This window comes from Danio rerio, chromosome 20 (genome assembly GCF_052040795.2).
Source record: "Danio rerio strain M-AB ecotype USA chromosome 20, GRCz13ab, whole genome shotgun sequence".
In the NCBI taxonomy this organism is placed as follows: domain Eukaryota; kingdom Metazoa; phylum Chordata; class Actinopteri; order Cypriniformes; family Danionidae; genus Danio; species Danio rerio.
Window position 1 is genome coordinate 46,135,187 of NC_141040.1, and position 23,671 is coordinate 46,158,857.

At 36.2% G+C, this 23,671-nt stretch overlaps 2 protein-coding genes across 3 annotated transcripts in view; one reads left to right on the top strand and one right to left on the bottom strand.

Moving 5' to 3' along the window:
- Positions 1-23,671, top strand: part of cep85l (centrosomal protein 85L) — a 108,848-nt gene that overhangs the window by 55,815 nt on the left and 29,362 nt on the right. The gene's annotated exons all lie outside the window — the stretch shown is intronic.
- Positions 1,479-16,700, bottom strand: pln1 (phospholamban 1). Its single transcript, NM_001201561.1, is given in 3 exon segments — positions 1,479-3,856; positions 6,213-6,519; positions 16,590-16,700. Coding segments are annotated over 2 exon segments (174 nt in total). The 5' UTR covers positions 6,368-6,519; positions 16,590-16,700; the 3' UTR covers positions 1,479-3,837.

A 23,671-nucleotide genomic window follows, 5' to 3' on the forward strand; every position in this document is an offset into this window, starting at 1 on the left:
ATTGAAGATCAAAACATGACCTCTCTGTACAGAAACTTAAAATATGGACCAAACTGTTAAAAATTTTTTTAAATGTCCAATCATCTTGTTTAATCCTGCCCCTTTTTGCAGCACCGTATGACAGAAGTTTGCATGCTTAAATATTAGTTTGAGCGTGGCAGAATTCAGCAGAAAGCTAGCTCTCCAGTGCTGCGTCCCAATTCGCAAACTTATAAAACGCCCTGAAAGTACATTTTTTATGAAGGAAAAATATATACTTTTGAGTGTGTAATCGAAAAGTATGCAAGCTTTGGGACGTACTACTTCCTCGTTAACAGAGCGTTGGGTTGCTAAGTTATGAGCCCTGTCAATCATCCACATTTCAGTCATATTTAAGCTGCGATTACATTAGAGTTTGAGCATGCGATATTCTGTCGTTCGGCACTACGAAAAGGGGCGGGATTAAACAAGTTTATTAGACATTTAAAAAAGCGAGCGATTGCTCCTTGTTTTGACCCTCGATTGGTCTCACGCAGTAAAGCGATGCGATTTCACAGGCCAGAGTTCACCAAGCGTGAACGGTCTGACGCATTTGCGTGCGTATGAATGGAAGTCTATGGGAGGAAAAGCCCAGTGTGACCGCAGCTTCAATGTTAAGATTCAGCTTTAGATGTTAATGTCCAAACACGTCTTTATATAAGTTCAGTATAGTTATTGCAGATGAAATATAACACAGAACACGCGATTTAAATATTTTTCAGTTGGCTAGATATTGATTAACAGTCATACAAACAACTTTACCGAAGCCTCTCTACTTGACAGTTGGTCTTGCGCGTCGATCATGTTTGTAGTTTGTTTACACTTTTCACCTGCGTTTGTAGTTCTAATCACGTCCAACGCGCAATGCACTATGGGTAATATCAGCGGTTAGAGTATGGACGCTTCTGCGCTTCTGCACCGGAAATAGTAAACCATCCGGGAAGCTTTGGCATACTCTTTTCGACATAGTACGATTTGGGACATACTAATTCTATTTTAAAATACTATTTAGGACGGATAGTATGCGAATTCTGACGCAGCACAGGAATAGGGTTGGTGACCCCTGTTGTAGTATAACTAGTAAGAGCCTGATTAGCTAGTTCAGGTGTGTTTGATTAGGGTTGCAGCTAAACTCTCCAGGACACCGGCCCTACAGGACCGAGTTTGAATACCCATGAGGTAGATTGAGTGAAGAGATTGGAAAACAATGTGCTCCGCTGAATCATGCACAGTATGACCAGGACGATGAGCATTAGAAAAATAAATGAGGTCAATTTAGATTAGATGCTGATTATAGTCTCCTGTGTCAGGGGTCTATTTTTAGTAGTGAAGAGCCAGTGTTTGTTCTTTTGACTCTGCAGGACTGAATATTCAAATGTTTTTAATTTTCCCTACTGAAGACTTTAAATGTATTATTCAGTTTTATTCGTGATTTATTAATTACAAGAAACAAACAAACGGTTGATTATCAGTGAAAGGGTTTTATTTGTAGCGCTTGCTTTAATGTTGTCTTGTATATCAAGCACTTAATAATGCCTTCTCGTATCGTTACATCATAAATACATTCACACAGATACAAAACAAGAACACAGTGATTGTGATTGCATAAGTAATATGTAAATATTACAACTTGGATTATAGTATTTGCAAACCAGTGTGTTTTTTTCATCATTATTTTTAAAAATATTTCATATCACACCATTTAAATAGCAGGAATAATACACACAATAGTAATATAGTATCAGAATAGTGATGTGATCTGAGAGCTTGTATATATTTTCTTTTTTAATTCATCAAACTATTTCCAAACCTGTAGTTCACCTAAATCAAATTTTTTTTTTATGCTAGTTGTTATTTTAATAGGCAAAAAGAGGCAACAACCACTAGAGGGAACTAAATGACAATGAAAGTACTGATGTTCACTTCTGCTACTTTAAAAAAACGTCTCTATTTGTTTTGTTTATTTTATCATTAATATCATCTTACTTTTGGCTTTAGAGCAGGATCCATTTTTAGTAAATAATTAATAAATTTGTACATTACATTAGTCTCATAAATTCCTACTACCAAAATGAGTAAAATTTGTCTTAAAATGTTAGGGACAGCTGAGCTTTATTTTTAAAAATTCTAATTATCATTTCTCATCTTATTATCTAATTATCTCATAATCCTTTTAAGACAAAGTTGTTGTGAGTCTCTATAATGTTAATTAGACATATCGGTTTTTGTTAATTTGATCTGTTTGCATTAAGTAAATGAAAGTCTAACACATACTGAAAAAAACTACATTTCCCACGATGCTTAGCATGGAATTCACCAATCAGAGAGTCGCAGTAAAGCCAGCAATAAGAGATGTTTAGCTCCACCCACTCCCAATGCAGCTCTACACAATTAAAATTTTTAGTCGCAGTGCTTAGTAGGATTTTTTTCCCTTGTTAAAAGTTGTTAGGCGTTGTTGTTGTTGTTGTTTGTTGTTGTCTAATTTTGATGCAGTTCTTTTGCTTTAAATCATGCTTTGTCATGTTGTGATTGGTTTGCTTGGTTCCTGACTGATAACACTTGAACAGTTTTTTTTTCTTCTCTGATGAAAGTGAAGGAAAAAAACCTTGAGAGAAACCAGGCTTCAGAACCAGCACTGTTTACGACTGCTTAGGGCACTGATGCGAAAACTAGCCAATCAGAATCATTCTTTTTCTGCTAATCAGTTTGCGAAAGTTTGTCAGGTCTATAAGTGAAGTCAGAAAAAAAATATAAAAGTCTGAAGTCATTTACTGCAACTTTTAAAATGGTTTAAGATGTAGATAAAGTGCGAGTTTCTGAAACAAACAGATCTCTTGTAGCTACGGATCCAAACCGATATTTTTAACTGAGATGGATAACCAGTAACTTTTTAGATTTAGAGGCTGATATATTAGCCAATAAAAATCCTTTTTTCCTACTAATTTTTCTCCTTAATTGGAAACAATCAGTGAACAAATTATTATTATTATTTTAATCATTCGTTGTAATTTATTTTATTTAAAAACTTCAGAAATGTTTGAGCTGATCTCTATACTGTAAAACAACTGTCAACTGTTCTGTTCTATTGCTAACTTTCTTTTCTATAAATAAAATCTACTGCCTGACCAAAAATAATGCAACAAAACAATCAATTTATTGGACATTAACCAAAACCAAAATACCAATAAAATAATAAAAAAGTGTCAAGCAGCAAACAGGTGAAGTGGTTCAACCAGTGAGAATAATACATGATTTATCAGCTTAAAATTATTGACCTAATTTTGTTATCAGACAGATAATAATAAACAAATTTATCATTATCAGCTGACATCGTGATGGTCACCAAAACCAAAATACCAGTAAAATAAGAAAGAAATATATAAGTGTGTATTTAAATGCAATTAAAATAAATAAAGTGTCAAGCAGCAAGCACGTGAAGTGGTTCCACCAGCAGAAATAATACATCATTTCTCGGCTTAGGATCAGCCTAATAATGTTATCAGAACGATAACGATAAAAAAAATAGCGTTATTGGCTGATATCATTATGGCCACCGATATATTGTACATTGTTACTTGTAACCATTTTTTTTTTGGTCACATGAGCTTGACCAGAATAAGCATGAGCAGTAGAGCCACAAAAATGAGCAGGAAGTTGAGCAGCAGATTTAGTCCTCGGTTATTGATCAGATTCATACTGACGGCTGGAGATTTAATCAGGTTCAGGTCAGGATGATGTGCAGGACAAGTGTGTTTAGCTTCAGGTGGATGGTCTTCTTGTCTTTCGATGAGAAGCTGGTTACATCACGCCGTCGGCCTCTCACATGCCGTGGAAAGAGCTAAACATGATCAATAAACTGACATGAGCTTTGCAGACAAGATGAATGTTCAATTTTAAGTATCAGAAAGTGGTTTTGAGTTTGTTTCCCTGTATTAGTAAAGTGGAGTATGAGTCAAAAACTGAAGCAGCACACTTTTTATAACACACACACACACACATACACAGGTGATTTATTTATTTATTTATTTTTTATTGAGCAGGTGTTTTTCAGTTTGGCATAGTGTGTAATGGCTCAGACCCACAGGTGACATGCAGTGATGGGAGAGTGACAGGAACAGTAAGACACTTGCATGCAGCATAGGTTCACAGTGAAGACTGGTCTGCTTTTCCATTTGAAATGTCTGTTAGTTGGACGCTGCTTTAACTGTCTCTTGATTTATTGTGCTTTTAAATATCTGTCTGCCGTTGTCCAAACCTTTGGGGTCAGTAAGTTTTTTAAAATGTTTTTCAACAGATCTGAAATTATTTGATTTTAATAAAAGGTCTAAAATACATATAAAAGGTTTTAAAAGTTCTATTCTAGTTATTGAAAGCCTGGAAATTTTTATATATACTGCCAAGCCCAAAATTATTCATACCCCTGGCAAATGCTGACTTAAAACTACTTTAAATCAACCGGAAAGTTTTTTTTTATTATTATTATTACTGAAAATGGCACAGGCTTTCCCAAACTATAATAAGACAATGTACAAGAAGTTTATTGTGGAAAAATATATGTTTCCAAGCTTTTATTTACCTTTGAACAAAAAATGGCAGTCGGAATTCTCCAGGGGTATGAATGATTTTGGGCTTGACTGTACATGGTTTCCGCTATATTCATTGTTCCATGGCAGGGCGCCACACTAAAATTCATTCCCACCACGGCTACATTACAGCTTCTCATTCAAAACATTCAGCCGTTGTTATGTTTTTTTTTTTTTTAATAGCGGATTATAATCGCCTCAATGTATTAAAAGATAAGTGAATTATAACAGAGCAAACTTCTGTAATCGTGCATGCAATGACTTTATCTTGCTGGAGTTTTTAGCCGTTTCACTTTACTTCAGGACGCATCAATGCCGTTTTGTAGGTCTATTAGAGACATTCATAAATATTCCTTGCAAATCTTATAAAAAGTTGGAGACATCCTCATTACATAAATAATCACTTCAGCAGTGCTTATTTGAGAGCGCACAAGAAAATCTGTGCTTGAGCATCATATATTTGAGAGCGTGCAAGACAACGAACAGAGGAAATCGGCGTGCACGTAGAGATTCGCATGCTCGTATTACATGAATGCGATCTCGGCTTTTAATACTGCACTTATGACATGTCATTTAAATAACGCCTTAGGTTGCTGGAAGATCTGTGTAAAAGTCCTGCCGCCACAGCTGGAAAAAATCCTAGAGGAAACACTGCTGTAAATGTATTTTGTTTTTGTCCAGTTCATAGACAATCAAGAACTTTTTGTTGCTTTTAAATTTAGTCAGCATAACATGTCATTTTTCTTTATTGTATTATGTTTTTGTTATGTTATTTTACACATTTTACATTTACCTATAATGTTTATGCTGAGTGTGAACCCTAATGTAAAGACTAACTTTTTATTACATTAATTATTTAAATTAAATAAATAATAATAACAAAATTTACAGCAATATTCAACATCAATTTTAAAAGCAAATGGGCTGCTTAATATTTTAGTGTAAAATCTTTTTTTCAGTTTCAAAAAAAAGTTATCAAAAACTGAATTCTTAATTCTTGAAGTTTTTATTTTATTTTTTTATTTATTTTTTTGCAGTACAATTTGTCACACCATCGATAATATCTGATCATTTCAGGCATCCTTTAGTTTACATATATATAAAAGTTAGAAAGATCTAAATAAGTGGAAACAATTAAAAAAAACTTACTGAGCCCAAATCTCTGAAGGATAGTGTAACATTTTTTTCTGTTTTTCGGTAATGATTTAAATGTTTAATTACACTCCGAAAGTATGCACTTCTCATTGTTTTCCTCTTACTCACCATCTTTTTTCAAAGTATACATGTAATTCTGCCTTAATATTTGGCCCATAATTTAATTAAATTACAGAATTAAATTATGTTACAGATATATCACATATATTTGCATTTCATGAGCCAGATCTCTTATCCACTTAAAACCCTCCAACACACCAATAATTAATGTCTATTATTATCCCTACCCTCCTAACCTCTAAATGTGTACTATTTACAAACAAATAATGCATTGTAGAACCCAACTACTCTAAACCCTTTATAAATAATAACCCCCCACTCCCCTTAACACCACAATTGGCCCACAATGTACAGTCCTTCGCTCTCATTGGCTAGAGGGAGACCCAACCCGCTCACATTAGCAACACAATGATGTAGATGAGCAGCAGGCAGATGAGGATGAGGCAGAAGTTGACGAAGAGCTCCTGCATGTTCTGCTTGGCCTGTTGGGGAACCTCCATGGTGGATGCCCGCCGAATGGCCGCCCGTGTCATGTGCTGCACCTTCTCCATAGCGAGCCGCGGGGCTTGTGGGTGGGTGGGATGAATGGATTAGTGCAGAGAGAGAGAGAGAGGAGAAGAAGGAGAGATGGCAGTGGAGGAAGGAGTGCTGGATGTTGTGGTGATGGAAGAGGTGATCCGGATGCCGGTGGACCACGTGGAGGCTGAAGAAGCAGATGAAAGAGTGAATGTGCATGCGGAATTCACACGTGACATGCAGGATTGCTGAAGTTTCAGGAAAATAGTTCATCTGTCACTACAGCGTTCAGATTCTGACAGTATGATAACCTTGGATAAAAATATCATGGTATTGTGATTACTGCTCTAAAATATGTTCTTAAATGGCTTAGTAAGAAAACAACACCTTTTCCACCCATTGAACACGATATACTTTATTTAAAAAAACATTTAAATTATTTTGGAACAGTAAACATGTCAGGCTAAATAATTTAATTAATAAATTGTTAAATTCTGCTATCTTTCTTAGTTTCAAAAGCATCTTGAAAAGGCATCGTCTTGTCTTTGGATATAAAGTCAGTTCAGGTCCAGAACTGTTGGTGTATTAGCGATATGTTGTTTGCTAAATCATGGGCTGACCCAAATTTGAGACACTTTTCTGCTTAAGATACTGTTGCCCTAAAAATAATTAAAATAGTGGTTAAAAAAAACAAATCTACATATACCGTAGTACGTTTTAATATATACCGTAGTGAAGTTTTAAAAACCTTGACTTTTCCAAACCACAATAAACCTTGAAAATGGTTATCGTTTGTTATCTGTCATTGTCAACTCAACTTCATGTCTGCAGAACACTGCAGATGAAGAACTTTGAATTCTTAATGCTGCGTTTACACCAGATGTGGATGAAGTGTTAAACGCTAGTCATTTACACGTTAAGTCAATGCAAAGACGCGAACAAACATCCCGTGGTGTGTTTTGCGCAAATGAAGCATGCGAATGCCATGATTGGAGTTAAGCATTTTGGGCGTTTGACGCATTTGACGTTGCAAAATCTGAATTTCAGTGGACATTGGCACCATGCTTACCACTTTGTATTATAATTTATCATTTGCATGTTTTTTTGATGCCTGGAATTGAAAAGCATTCCGGCATACGAAATTGTATTTGTAAACTTAATAACTATTAATTTATTAAATTTGTTTTTATTGTTCAATTACTGTACTTAAATACTGTCAGACTCAGGAAATAATACTTTATTTTTGCTGTATCTTTTTCTTGATTGTATTTGTACTCGCAATACTTACAGCACATGCAAATACAGATATGCACTGCAAATATCAAAGACCACGATAAAAATGTGTAGGGGACCCCAAAGAATGTATAGATTGTTTATTAGATTTTATGGAAATGCATCGCACTGCACAAACATTCCAATCGATCAAACATTATAAATTCTTTCCAAATAGAGATACCAAGTCATCTGGTAAAAATGAATTCATATCGCAATTGATTTTGTAAAATAAACAAACATCGCAATGCTAGATGTTTTCACTGTCGTGCAGCTAGGCCTATTTATCCTGGGCATTTTAATAAGAATAATGTTTATTTATAATGCAAAGCTAATTGACCTAGTCTTTATCACGGTATAGAATACTATAACAACTATACTACTAAAATTTCTTCATAAAGAGGATTGATTTCAAACACTTGATTATATAAAGTGAATTTAGAGTGAAAATTTGTGCGTAAATCCCTGTTTTAAGCAAGCACACAAAATTGTACTGCACATGGGCTTCTGTAATAGTTCATAGCAGAGACCAATTGTACATGTTTTCGTTATTAAAACAATAAGTTTTTTTTTTTATTATAGTTGTATAAATTTTTACCGGTATATTGCAGATGATAAGATAGCACCCATTTCCATTGATATGCACCCAAAATGAAAACCCCTGTGATCTCTTCTTTCAGACTGAAATGTTGTCATCTTATTCGTGATTTCATATCCAAAACAAGTCTAATTTTACTCTAATTTTACTCTAATTTTACTCTAAGTGTTTTACGTTTTGTCAGTTTAGTGGCTAATTCGTAAAAAAAAATGTACGATTTTAAAAAAGGGGTGTGGCACCCAACCCCGCCCCTAAACCCAAACGCCATTGGGAGATGAGCAAATTGTACTAAATTGTGCAATGAGATCGTACAAATTCATACGAATTAGCCACTAATTAAAAAAAGTTAGGAATTGCTGTGAGATTGTGTTACCAAAGCTGCTCTTTTGTACAAAGCCTGGGTCTGTAATACTTTGAGAACAAGTGATTAACTTGCATTCGTTATTTTTGAATACTTGCAAAATGAGCACATATTGTGCCTTTATGTAACTCCCTCCCTCTTGCAGTGTGGGAGTGAGCTAATTCAGTTCTTTATTGTCCCATCTTGGCTCTGAGTAAATAAAAAGAGGTGTCCACAGAAAGGCGTTTTATATCTGTGATTTTACGTGTACAAAACAGCCTAAATCAGGATTTAGCACTTTGCCTCCAGAAAGATTAGATGAAGCTCTGTTTTCGTCGAAAGATAAAGTGGCCCTGATTATAAATCTTTGTGCATTAGTCTTAAACAAGCTTATCTGTCTCTTTCAGCCTGCTGTCTCCTCAGATCTGTCGGGACTTCTGTCTTAATGATGCATTCGGAGTAACATCACGCATACGGAAGCACCTGTGGCCTGCCCTCTCATTGGCTGGTTTATTGGTTTATCCGTATCGCCTGTAATAAGGTTATTCTTAGGAATGACCTTTGTTGGTCACAATATTCCATTCAAACTGTGGCCAGGATTTATCCAGAATCCCTCGGGGGTCTAAATCTATTTTATAACACAGAGCACTTCATCAAGACTGTTATGAAGGCCTGGGATGATGATGATGATGATGATGATGATGATGATGATGATGATGATGATGATGATGATGATGTTGTTGTTGTTGGAAATGTAGGCTGTGGCTTCTTCAGTCTAATGGGAAATGGTTATACTCAGGCTATCTAGTGCTTTTGGAAAGTCTGATCTGTGTGGTCTTGATAGAAGCCAGTTTGTTTGCAGCAGCTTATGAAACACGCATTGAATTTCTACAATTTATGCTGTTTAAGATTGTTTTGAAGGCTTCGGCAGTGGTCCATGTTATAAAAACAGTACACTTTTCATCCTAAAGCATGTCTACAAGACAGTTTTCAGCTAAAAATAGAAAAATAGGGGTTGTTCTGATTCTTTTCCAGAGATTTGTCCCGGTCAAAAGTCAAGAGCAGGGGGAAGGGCAATGTCACGGGCCTTTGGTAATGGGTCTGGGGGCCCCCTTAATGTGTGGGCCCTTAGAATTATCCTAACTTTGGGATTGGTTGCAATTGTTAGGCCAGCTATTTTGTGTGACTAGTTTTATACTTTATCTTGTTAGCTTTTTTTATTATTATTTCAATTAGCAACATCTGTAGTACTTGAGGTGTTTACTTCTGGTGTCGTTTACACTAGTGTGTTTTTGTTTTAAAACTCTTATGTTTTAATACGGTTAAGCCTGGCATTCACATTACTCCATCTTTGACTCATAATTCAAAATGTTTTGATAAAGGCGAGTAGCGATTCTTTGTCATAGTGATCAGGCCGATTCCGAGTACTGATTCTGATCTCGCCTTACCTAAGAGAATAAATTAAAGATGCTGCATATAATACTTTAAACCAGGGGTGGGCAAACTCTGTCCTGGAGGGCCGGTATCCTGCACAGTTTAGCTCCAACACTAATCAAACATGACTGCTAATTAGGGATGTAACAATATTGTAAATACCGTCATATCGCAATAGTAATTTTTTTCAACATTACAGTAGGCGCATGACTCAATAAAACTATATTTCTGAGAAAAGTTTGCTTTGGCGAATGAAGTGAACGGGAGGTAGCGGGAACTACAATTCCCATCAGCCTAGGCGTGGCCATCATCCTTTGCAGTCTGTTGCCACTACAGATCCAGTAATGCGGAAATGGGATGTGTTGCTAGTAGCGCTGAAGAAAAAGAGCTGGAAATGATCGAACCTAAAGCGGGTTGTGAAAGCATTTCGGTTTCTTTCTAAAAAGATACGAAAAAGGAAAAAGGTGACAGACAAAGAAAAAAACAATATGCAGGCACTGCCAGACTGTGGTGAAATACAAGTCGGGGAATACGACTAAAAACAGTCATGAGGACTGCAGAACACAGCACACTTGTTAGATTAATGCAGACATTGGCTTGTACTGCAAAGAGATCTCTATCTCACTCATGGCTTGTCCTCTCAAGTGGTGGAAAGACAATGCACAACGTTACCCACTGCTGTCAATCTTGGCTAAATCATATCTCTCAGTCCCAGAAACCTCAGTCCCAAATGAGAGGGTTTTTTTCTGTTGCAGGGGACATGCCCAGAGATGCCAGCTTTTACCAGATTATAGTTTATGATAATTTTCCTTAAAAAACCATCTCTATCTAAGTGAGTGAGTGATTAAATGTTGAATGTGATGAGTTTTCAACAATACTAAATTGAAACTTTATTTCAATAGTTTAATAGTTTTTTGTCATTAAAATTGAAAAATTGAAGTTCCTGTTTCGAAACTTACAGATAGATGGCTAATTTGTATGTCATTGATTTGTTCAGTGCTAAGGTAAATAAACACTTTTGGCACTTTTTTGAGTCTTTTTATTAGTTTTGTTTTTCCTGTAAATTATTCAATAAATACCATACCGTGCCATTCATACCGAGGTATTATCGTACCGTGAAATTCTGATACCGTTACATCCCTACTGCTTATAGATTTCAAGTAATCTTGAAGACACTGATTAGGATGTTCAGGTGTGTTTGATTAGTGTTGCAGCTAAACTATGCAGGACACCGGCCCTCCAGGACCGAGTTTGCTCACCATTGCCTTAAACACATCTCTTTTAACCATTTAGTGTGGACATGTAATGGCTAGAAGCAGCTTTACAGAAAATGATAGGACAGATGTAAAAATTGGGTAGAAAAATTACAATTTGGAAACACTGCAAAAGATGAAAGAATTTAACATGTCTCAATCAAGAAAAAGTTTGGAGCGCATATTTGAGGCAAAAGATGTTAAAATGCACACCTATAAATCTATTAATTTTGTACTAAAAGGAAAGGGGCCTTCAAACTACTGTTTATTGCAATTAGTATACTACAATCAGATACATTTTTTAACTATTCATGAAAGTTTTATTTATCTAATTCCAGCCAGCTTTTAGTGAACTTGTAATTTTGTCAAACACAAAACTTTTTAATTGTTATATGTAAAAAGGCCTAAATACATACATAACCATTCAAATATTTTCAAATACAAGTGTTACACTTGCAATATAAAGACCATCACTCATGCGAGTCGTGCCATAAGACATAAACAGGTCACACCAGATCTGTATATATTTTAGTCATTGTGAAGCAAGTGCATCGATCGCTCATGTACCTCATCGCATGTTGTGAGCGAGCGCACATGCGTCTTCCTCTGCTGGTAAACTCATAAATAAAGTCTTGTGATTGGTTCATGAGATCTTCGTCTGATCGATCCGAGCATCCCTAACCATTATACAACCGGTGGACCGCAAGTATGGATGCCATAATCTTTTTAGCTTGATAGTGTGGAGGCAGACCTTTTTTATCAAACACTGTAAAAAAAAAACTGTCTGTACGAGGAGTGTTTTCATTCTAAAATGTGGCTTTAAAACAAAAACCCATGAGTGTAAATGAAGTCTCAGCTAATTTGTTCTGTTCTAAACACCTCACCCTATGATGGTTGGGTTTGAAGTTTAAGTATGAAGTCTAAAATCTTTCAACAACATGCAAAATGCTAAACACAAAACCGGTCTTATTGAAAACTTGCACAGATTCTTGTAATAAACCATTTTGCACATCCCTACAGTAGTTATGGCAAATCCAAATCCAAGCACAAATACTACGGAAAATCAATGGATACAGGTTTCCAGCTTTCATCAAAATATCTTCATTTGAGTATAACAGAAGAATGAAAATCATTGTCGTGACCGATTTGAAAATTTTAGGTGAACTATCCGACACAGGCGGCTCATTCTGAAAACATAGTTGTATATACATGTCTAGAGATTAAGAATTATGTAGCTACGTGTGGCTGCATTTCATTCATAAAACAAACGCTACGGCGCTGTATGAAGCTGTTCCTTTTCTCGCTCACCAGCTGACCGCCTGCCTCCGTATGGATGGCATTGCTACTGTTACCAGTTTGTCTACTTGCTCGACATGCACGTCGGTGACTTGAGACACCAAGGACAGTTGACCGCGACAATGGAAGGTTAGAAAAAAGCTAAAAAATAAAATAAACGAGTAATTAACAGGGTGAGAATATGGTAAAATCTGAAAATGTAGTAAGAATCAGGGGGCTTTTCTTTTTCTTGATTGCTTTTTAAAACTTTTGGTTGGGTGTAGGGAAAGGGGTGGGCGGGTCAATTTGTACTTTTGAAAACACTTGATTGGGTTTAGGGAAGGGGGTGGGGTTATCGGTCAGTTGGGCAGTCAGTAGATCAGTCAGTCGACAGCGGCCTCTGGTGGATTTACACAAGGACAACAGGTGCGAATAGCACTTGCGAGAGAAATTTGAGATCTGCGAACTCAGCGGCCTCTGGTAAATTCGTGAAGACAAGAACGGCAAAAAAAAGCTCCTTGGACCTATTTGGCGCTCTCCAGAAATGTAAAAAAGGGTACGTAATCAGAATAAGCCTGGGTTGGAACTATTTGACTATTTAACAATGAATTTGTGAATTGACTTGCAGCAGAGGGACAGAAACCTTGCGTTCCAAAGATAAACTGAAGAACATTTTGGGCTTTCAAATATTTTTGATGTTGTTTTTTGTTTTGCTTTTTCAAGTTGACCAACTTCACAAAAGTAGGTGATGCTTTGGTTCCTAGTGACTTGTATTCATAGTGTCCATCTGTCCAGTGTCATTGGGAGAGCAGTGAAGTAGGCGATTGACTGACAGTGAAGTCTGGAGTGCTTCAGTCTATTCAGGCGCCCACACAGCGGCACACATGACGCGGTGGAGATAAACACACTGCCGGTGCTGACGGGTGTTGGAGAGATGTTTGTCAACACCACAGCGAAACGACATTCCAGCACCCTAGTTAGCTAGTCAGGGGTCACGTCCACCATCACCAGCGGGAATGATAAGATCATTAACAATCTCCTCAAGAGGCCATCATGGCTGAAGACCCTTCCTCATATGGTCATTCAGAGCAGATTCCTATCAACTATCTCAAGACATCATTCTTTTGCCAAAAAGAAAAAAAATCTGTTAAAATGAGCCAAGAAAGCTTGGGAAGAAATAAAACAAGCGCAGCTAAAATAAGATGGAAATAGCACCGAAGAAGGAAAAAAGCTAGCCTGGAGATTTCTCAAGCCTGTTCTTGTTTATATGCATTTTTTACCCTGCGCTGGCAGCTTCACTGTGCAATAAGTCCAGCTGCGAGTGCACTCAGTTGGCCTCATTGCTGAACTTTCCATGATGGCATCGCAGAGCAATGCAGAGGTATTTTTTTAATGGCTTCAGAGGTCATGACTCTTTGCAGGTAGGACAGTGTTCGATGAACTGCCTGTAGGGCAAACTTGGCTACACTGAAAAGGGATGTGTGGATGCAGTCGTATATTGGTATTTATTAATGTTCCTTTTTTGTCATTCTGTTGCTTTAAAGAGATGAAATTACTCATCCTCTACTTGTTCCTGTTTGAGATTCTTTAGAAACTCCCTTGCGATTTAAAGGGATAGTTCACCCAGAAATTAAAATATACTACTCACCCTCAAGTGTTTCCAAACCGTCATTTATTTCTTTATTCGGTCAAACACAAAAGAATATGTTTTGAAGAAAGTTGTTAAGCTATCACCATTGACTTCCATAGTATGTTTTTCCCACTGTGGAAGTCAATGGTTAAACCAGCATTAATGGTCTCCTCTACATAACGCAGGTACATTTTCTGACTCTGCAGGGCCGCAGTGAAAGCGCAGAGCTCATTTGTGCTGAAATGAAGGGCTGTCAGATCTCCCACTGCAGTGTGATTGTAGGGTCACTGTCAGTCTAGCTCACCTCTCCAGCATTGGTGTCTGGATCTTTGTTTAACATGAACATACAGCAACCAAAACATCACAACACTGATTCATCTCCAACCATTACAAAACACTAAGAGTAAATGATGAAGAACCATCTGATTATTAATTACCAGAATGTGTGTTTTGTACTAATGGAGATACATATGTATATAGCACTGGTAGGGAATCTAGGGATGTGCAAAAATAGATGTTTAAAATAGTTTCTCCATCTTATGATGTACGATGTTTGAGGCAAAATGTTGCTTTCTTTAGCTTCTCGTAAAATGTTTGTTCAGGCTGATGTAAAGAAGACATCCGAAATACGCTTTTAAGAGTTTCTTTTGTCACACTATCAATTCGTGTCTGTAGGTTTCAACTATTATACATTTCAAAGTGATATTTTCTCCCACATGAAGTCATAAATCTTCACTTTAGCAGCACTAACATACAGTAAACTGCACGGTTTTATTTATTTATCTGTACTCTGAAGTTATTCACAGAGGGATTTTTTTCATAATTGTCCAGATTGTAAACATTTTAGGCACTGTCATACACCCAGCACAATAAGACGCAGGATGTGTTTGGCGTGTTTTGTTGCTATTTTCAACCGAACGCAACTGTAATTTTCACATTTTGTGCCACGTTGTTTAAGTTATAAATCCATTTGCGCCACTTTGTGGACTCATGGGTGTGCTAGTCTAGAAAGGAGGTGTGTTAAGGTGCATTGTTGAGGAAGGCTGTTTTGAGAAACTGAAATAGACTCCACCATTAACCAACTAAAAGCAGGTCTACAGTCTAGCACAGAGCGTGTTAGTTATGCGCCTATGTGAGTCAAATCGTGTATGCTTTGCTTAATACAGACAGGATGTACAGCAGTACACAAATATCTTTACAGATGATAAAATAAAGGGTTAAAATGTTACAAGAAATATTATTTTCTCCATAAATATAAAAATCACTGCCTCTATGCCTTTATCTCGATGGGCTTTTTCAGTTTATTCATGAGAATTTGCAGTTGTATAATGTTATTATTATTATTACCAGTATTATTTATTATATGCATATTTATATTTGTTTTAATGTAAACAAGCTTAGATTTGCCCAAATGTCATGTTTTGGAGACATCTACATCACCATATGGGGCATAAGAATAGGACGTGTGTTTGGATTTAACTCAGTTGTTTGACCACACTTCATTATTATTGTTCATTAATTAATTTGCTGTACATTAAAACTGAATTTAGAAATAGTTTTTAAACAAGTCTTTGAGCTTAACAAATGAAAATAAATATGTCGGCTAATGAATGTCTTTAGTGGAGTGAGTTTCCACCGTTTCCTTACTCCGCGAAAGTAAAGAATAAAGTAAAGAGTAAAAGTAAAGAGAAAGTAAAGTGGCTGAATGGAGGAGGTTCGTTCGTTATTGTGGCTGCAGATGGTCTGTTTAACTGTTTTCTCGCCAGTGAAGCATGTTTTAGATAAAAACAGATGCCTGAAACCCCCTCTGTAACACATATTTTATTGAAATGTGTTAAATATAATTTAAATTAAATTTATATTTAATTTAGAAATATATTTAAATTGAATTTATAAATCATTAAATACTAGAAAAAAAGGTATGCAATTAATCAACTGTGGAATTGTCTTGATATCTATTACTGTTTTATTACTTTATCTACAGCATTTTTCAAAAAGCCATATTTATAAAGTAAAATTAATGGAATTTTGTTTTATTTATTAAATTTTTAATTATGATAAAATAGTGATAAGTACATCCTCTCTACAAAAACAATTGCCTCGAATAAAATTAAATCATGTGACAATTTTAAACCTGACTACATCCGACGTTCAGATTTGTTTTTGTTTTTTTGATGGAAGTTTATGCAAATTAGCAACATATCAAATGCTTATTTAAACATAACATTTGCTACATATTGCTATACAAAAAAAAAATCATGATCAAAGCTATTACTTGTTTTGCTACATTAATCTCCAGAGGTTTTGTTTTGTTAATCAGTCTATTTTCAACTTGACGCACTGTCCTGAAAATGCATTATTCATGAAGAGATGCTTCTGATCTTTGACTTTAATAAACTTTTGATCCCTGTTGCCCATCAATACACTGATACAACGTATGAAAAATATGACCTACCTGAAGTTGTAGATGGACAGTGTTTGGTGTTGGGTGGCGCTGCTGTGGTTTTCTTCTAGATCTGTGGCAGTGCTCTGGAGTGCTGAAAGTTTATGGCAGTATTAGGGAAGGGTGGAGAAAGAGCAGATCAGAGATGGAGGAAGAAGAGGAGGGGTCCGAGCACAGCAGACTTGCTCATCTTTTTTTATTTAGAAGCATATTTACGAGGTTTAACCCTTATATAAAACAACAGATCATAATAGATCGATTTAATGATGTTTTTTTTTTTTTTTATGTAAAGTGTAGTTACATTACATATCTATTTGTTTTGCTAGTTAAATATTGCAGTAGATTATATATAATACATTATTGATTACATTTCTATAATTATTCGGTGAAGGAGATTTATTTATTGATTGTTTCAATTCATTATTAGCTTATTTTATTTATTTTACATGTATTTATTTTTGTGTTAATTTAATATTATGTTATTGATCTGGGTAATAGAGATATGTTTATTATTATTATTATTATCCTTATTAACCCTAATAATAGGCACTTGGTTTCGAGACACACTATCAGAGCCATTTGATAGACTGCTGTTATCTTTATTATTTATTTTGTAATCGTTTTCTTATTTACAGTACTTTTATTGTTAAAAGTAATTAGTTGACTTTATAAAAGTTATTGAACCCATTGCTTTAAAAGCAATGTGTTGACTTAAAGTGAGTACAATTTAGTAAATTAACTATGTGCATAATTTATAAAAATTGTCAACATTTCAAGTAAGGCAATGAATACATTTTTACAGTGTACACTGTTAAAAAAAATGCAGGGTTCCACACAATTCATTCGTGTTATCCCAACACAAATCAATTAAGTTTCTTAAATTTAAGAGTTTTAAACATACAGCGGGGAAATAAGTATTAAACACGTCACCATTTTGCTCAAAAAATATATTTCTATAGGTGCCGTTCACTTTAAATATTCCCTGGATGTTTTTAACAAACAAAGAAATCCATTAATGCAAAGAAAACATATCTTATTAGTTTAAAAATTAAGTTTGTATTAAAAGGGTTTTTGTAATAAAATGAAGTAGTGCAGGGAAAAAGTATTGGACACATGAAGAAAGTGAGGTATAGAAAAGCAGTGAAAGCCCAGACAGCAGCTGAAATCTCACAGTAGTTCTTCAGCAACCCTCTGCCCTTCATCATTGGAAATGAATATTAGCCTCTTCAGTCCAACATCTACAGTAGCATGATAATGAAGATAAAACCAGATGATAATTTCAGCAAGACAATGATCCAAAACACAGTCAAGGAAACTCTCAGATGCTTTCAGAGAAAGAAAACCAAGCTGTAGAATGGCTCAGCCAATCACCTGACTTGAATCCAATAGAAAATACAAAGTAAAGATTAGAATTGATAGACGAGACCCACAAAACCATCAAGATTGGAACCACATTCCAAAATGAAATAAAACCAATTGATGTCCTAAATAAACAATAAACACTCTCTAAAAATGCTGGGTTCCACACAATCGATTTGTGTTGAGACAACATGAAAGAATTAGACCATAAAGAAAGAATTACTTAATTGTTTTGTTCAATCCACTTATATTTGTAAAAAACTAATAAGTTGTACCCTCCCCAAAAAAAACTAAAGCATTGTGTTGTTTCAACTCTTTTTAAATAAGTTGTTTAAACATACATAATTTTTTGAGCGAAGGATTAATTTCTAAGTGCACATTCATTGTTTATATTAAAACTTAATCATTTGAAATGCACAAATAGTGCAGATCATTATAGTTTTGACTGGCCTACATGTTTTAGCATACATTTTTAGCATCCTGTAGCATAATGGATCTTTGCATTTGTTTAATGTAATGAACTGTTCAGCTCTTGAATGTGTGCATTGAATTGAATGCAGATATTGAGCAGATCTGGGTTTTACCTCTTCTCCTGCTTTGTTTGTGCTCAGTTTTGAGATGAACATGGTGAAGTTTTCTTCCTTATTAGGAGCTGTGTTTTGCTGGAGACACAGAAGCTCATATGAGGGAGGAATGAAGAGGGCACTGCAGTGGCATTCACTTAGTTTCAGTGCAGTCTCACTTTAGTAGTCATTTAAGTCAAAATGACCACTGGAATCACGCCCGTGTTTGAGGGTTGGGTCGTTAAAAATTAACAAAAGCAAGCATCGAAAGTTTGTTTGAAAGACTTTCCTGATGAAAATTAAAGCTGTTCTTCAACAAGCAGTATTGATCCGAATACAAAAATAAAGTAGAGATTGAAATAGTTGGGACATTTCGCAGTTAATTTGACAGAAATGATTTGGGTAACACTTTACAATAAGGTTCATTAGTTAATGCATTTGCTAACATGAACTAATCATGAACAAAACTTGTACAGCATTTATTAATCATAATTGAACATTTACTAATGCATTATTAACATCCAAGTCCATGCGTGTTAACATTAGATAACGCACCATGAGTTAACATGAACTAACAATGAACAACTGTATTTTTATTAACTAACATTGACTAACATAAACAAATACAGTAGTAGTATTGTATTGTTCATTGTTTGTTCATGTTAGTAAATGCATTAATTAACATTAACTAATGGACCTTATTGTAAAGTGTGACCAATTTTAGTAACAAACCTGTGAAATCAAACATGAACATTTGATGTAGAAAGACTGAAGCTATATTTTATTTTAAAGTCAACTTGAAAGATCTTTATTTATGATCATAAAGATCATAATTAATGAATGCATAAATTATGAATAGCATAAACCTGGTATTTAGTACTAGTTGCTGCTACTTTGCCTTATGGTCAATGCAGTAGTGACTGTATTATCATCAATATTGTTACCTGTTTAGCACAAAAGTTCGTAACATTTAAAAACGTAAATATCGAAAACTTTTACCTATGAAATGTTCTGCCTTTGTCATCTTTGTTCGCTCGTTACTACACCCATACACAGCGCTAAAGTCCAGCATCTTCACATTGGCTTTAATCTTGACTAGTGCAGCTGAATGACATTTGTCCTGGGAGCACTGTACCAATATGGCGGCGCTGTTGACGCATGCTCAGGCTCCGTGTGCGATATCTAGTGTATAAATCTATGATTGGTTTGAATGTACAAAATAAAACCAGGTCAGTAACAAAAGTCAAATACAGTAAAACAACATTTTCAATATTTACATATAATAAACTAGTAAAAAATGCCGTCCAAGTGAGTTGAGGGGGAAAAAATCTAATAAATAAATGTAAATAAATAATATTACTTAAAAGAAAACCCTCAACCTCTTTTTGAACGTGCTCTTGTTAACATGTTGTTCTCAATAGCATAATCCCAGCGCATCAGCACATGCAGTGTGCAGTTTGGCTCAGCAGACGTGCTGTTCTTTCTAGATGAGCTCATTATAATGGAGCAGGTCAGTCCTCTATGGTGACCTTGCTCGTCCGTTCCTCGTTTGCCCAGTGTTTATGGCGTGTAAATGCCCGGTTGCCTTGCTCATACATACACATGGTCCGCTGGCCTGAGCCGTGCCCTCCGGCCAGCGCTGGAAAGTTTACTTGTTAGGTGCAATACATCCATGTCTCACCTCATGGTTGAGCTTAGCAGATCTAGCAGCTGTCAACAGGCCACACAAAACACAGAGAGAGAGTATACATGACCCCTGAAGGCATCCGGACACTTGAGACACTTCAGATGTCTGAATGTCACTGTTAAACACACACACACACACACACACACACACACACACACACACACACATGGAATCTGAAAACAATTGATGCACAACCTTTTCTCGGAAGCTACTTTATAAACTGTCAGTTAATTGCACAGCCATTTTAATTGGAGGTCATTTATAAACAAGTGTTTTTAATAGCTCATCTGTTGTTTATTTAAGAGTGCGCTCATGCTGCATTTAAGGAAATAGCACTTTGTTTTGTTGCTAGATCTATTGCATTGACATTTTCGTAGGAGTTTAAAGGAACACTCCATTTTGTTTATTTAAATTAACTCATTTTACAACTCTGCTAGTTGTGCGCTGCTATTTTACAGCACTTCCCACAGGTTTGAGATATTCTTGCGGTGGTAGCTGGTAGAGGTGTGAACCTATACTGGTCTCACGGTTCGGTTCGGTTATGATTATCATGCCTTCGATTCGGTTCAATTCGATATCTCGGTGCATCACGGTACATTGACGATGCTTTCTATATACAGTGTTATATTTTAGAGGGGAGGCTATAACATGCTGTCTGTATAAACACACAGACACACAGCAACACACTGTCTCTCATTCAAACACATACACAAACATAGACAGCACCAAACAAACAAACAAACCAACACACACACACACACACTTAAGCCCTCGCAACAGGGAGAGCTCGCGCTGAGCGGAGCAGAAAAACGAAAAAAAAAGAAGCACTTTTCCGACGGTCCCTTACTGAGAGCTCCTCTCAGTGCGAGCTCTCCCGGCTAAACACATATTGCGAGAGCTTAAACGGAGCAGTGCTCGTAATGTCCAGCAAAAAAAAAAAAAAAAAAAAAAAGACAGCTGTGAAACATAACCAGCTTTTTCTTTTTGTAGGAAACACACTTTAGATCTTTTTAGGGTAGGAGGTTTTGAGTTAATGCCGTCTACAACTGAATGTGTGTCAGGAAAATCGAAAAACAAAACCAACTGAACCGCACTCATTTCTGGCGCCCCCCTGGATGTACAGCGCCCTTAGCATATGCCTATGGTGCCTATGCCACGGGCCGGCCCTGAGTTGCCTGAGTGTTGTTAATACTCGCGCTCACCTCCCTCGCGACAGAGCGCATAGGAGATAAATGACATGAGTACATAATAACCGGTTATGATTATTACAGAACCGATACCGAATTGTCCGCGTCTGCATCGCGGTGCACCGAAGAAACAATTAATTTTGACACCCCTAGTAGCTGGATTGAAACACACCATTTACCCACATCATAAAAATAGTTGACTATATGCGACAAACAAAACATAATTTGATTTTAATTTATTAATAAATAAAGTTCTAAATAAATAAACTGTTTCTTTTCAATGGGTTAAAGTTAAAAATGCTTAAATTAAAAAAAAAATCCACTATTTCTCTTTTATGCCATTTAGGAGCCATATTCACCCACTGACAGGTAAAATCTGCTTCTTTCCATCTCTCATTCCAGTTCAGCTTTATTGGCATGACATTGTGTACAGTATTGCCAAAGCATTTTAGATGAATAAAATGTATAATACAGTCAGGTCCATACGAATTGGGACATCTACACAATTCTAACATTTTTGGCTCTTTACTCCAACGCAATGGATTTGAAATGAAACCAACGAGGTGTGCTTTAACTGTAGACCACCAGCTTTAATTTGAGGGTATTTACATCTAAATCAGGTAAACGCTGCAGGAATTACAACAGTTTGCATATGTGCCTCCTACTTGTTAGTGGACCAAAGGTAATTGGACAATTGACTTCTCAGCTGTTCCATGGTCAGATGTGTGTTAAATGCGTGTTGTGTGTGTAAATAGCAAAAATAAATGTTCTGCCATTCTTAGTACACAGTGCAACTACAAAATAATCTAACTTTAAATAGGACAACTATTAAAAGTCTTTAGTCATTTTTGATCGAGATGCTAATGGTCTAATCCGATTCAATGACTTATGCTAAGCTAAGCTAAAAGTGCTCCCGCCAGATCCGGAGAATGGCTGAATGGATTCAAAAATGCTAAAGCTCAAGTGAAGCGGTAAAATGAGCCTATTTTCAAAAAAGAGAAGTAATCCTTTAAAGGTAAAAATACTTGATGATAGCCCTGATGCAGAAAGCATGGACAAAGTCATGGAATCTATTCTTAAGCTGTATTTTAGAGGTCGCCACAGCGGAATGAACAGTCCAATTCAAAAGTGTCCGCTTTTATATGAAATTATCAAGGGTAGTACTGTAGAGCTGTTCTGAGAGTTGCTTCAAAATGTTTTTGTTTTATTATTTATGAGAAAAACTATTGTCACAGGGTCTAAACAGCAACTTGTCAACGCAAGACTGTAATCAAAATTTCTTTAGGTTATAGTCTCGCACAGGACATCACTAGTTTCTCACAAGACAATGATTTACTGCATATTTTTAATTAAGGTCACATCAGGACACTGGGCAGCCATTTCATAGTTCCCTTTTTGTTTTTAGCTTTAATGAACTGCTTTACCCATTTTGCTGTATGACAGAGGCTGATTGTTTTGCATGACAATTGCTGTGTTATGAAGGAACAGGGAAGGTACATCATGTTGCTAAAGAAATTCTGCTAAACATCTGTAATGACTTGTATAGCTGTATAAGAGACTAAACTCCTGCTGTAGAAAACCGCATACAACCATTAGTCTTCCCCTCCACCTTTACTTACTTGTACACATACTTTAGCTTTAGTCTTTCCCCAGTTTGATGATAAACAAAGTTTCTCCTCAGACCCAAATAAATGAAAATAAGCTTTTCAATTGTGAACTTTGGACCAGTTCTAGTCTAGGCCTTTGATTCCTCTGCATATGTTAGTCTAGTCTTTTGATTCTTCGGAAAATACTACACTACTCTTTTGATTTATCACGATGTTTGGAAAGTCAGAATGAACTTTCAGTCTAAATTCTCCTAAACATCAAGACACTATGCTAAGACAGATCCTTACTCTGATGCAGTGTTGCCTAATCCAGTCCAGTGACATTCATACATTTAAAAGTGTAGATTAAATCTCTCAGCTTCATTTGTCAATTCTGAGTACCGTCACCTCTGAAGGAGCCTGTGTGTCTCCCTTGTGTTGTCCCAGCATGCCGAGCAGTTGATGGACATCTGTCTGAAGGCTCAGGAGAGAGCGCAGTGACAGACTCTGATAGAGTTCAGGGAATTGGCAGCAGATTAGCTCTGCAATGTGACCCAGTGAAGCTGTTCAAGCGCTGTAGCCGAAAGCCATCAGACCTTTCCGCTGCTCTTTGGTCCGTTTGGGAGGGTGGATCTGACTTTTTGAGCTTCACCAAAGGCCTCGCTTCTCTGTGGAAGAATCAAGCTTTTTAATGACTACCAGGCTAAGCTGT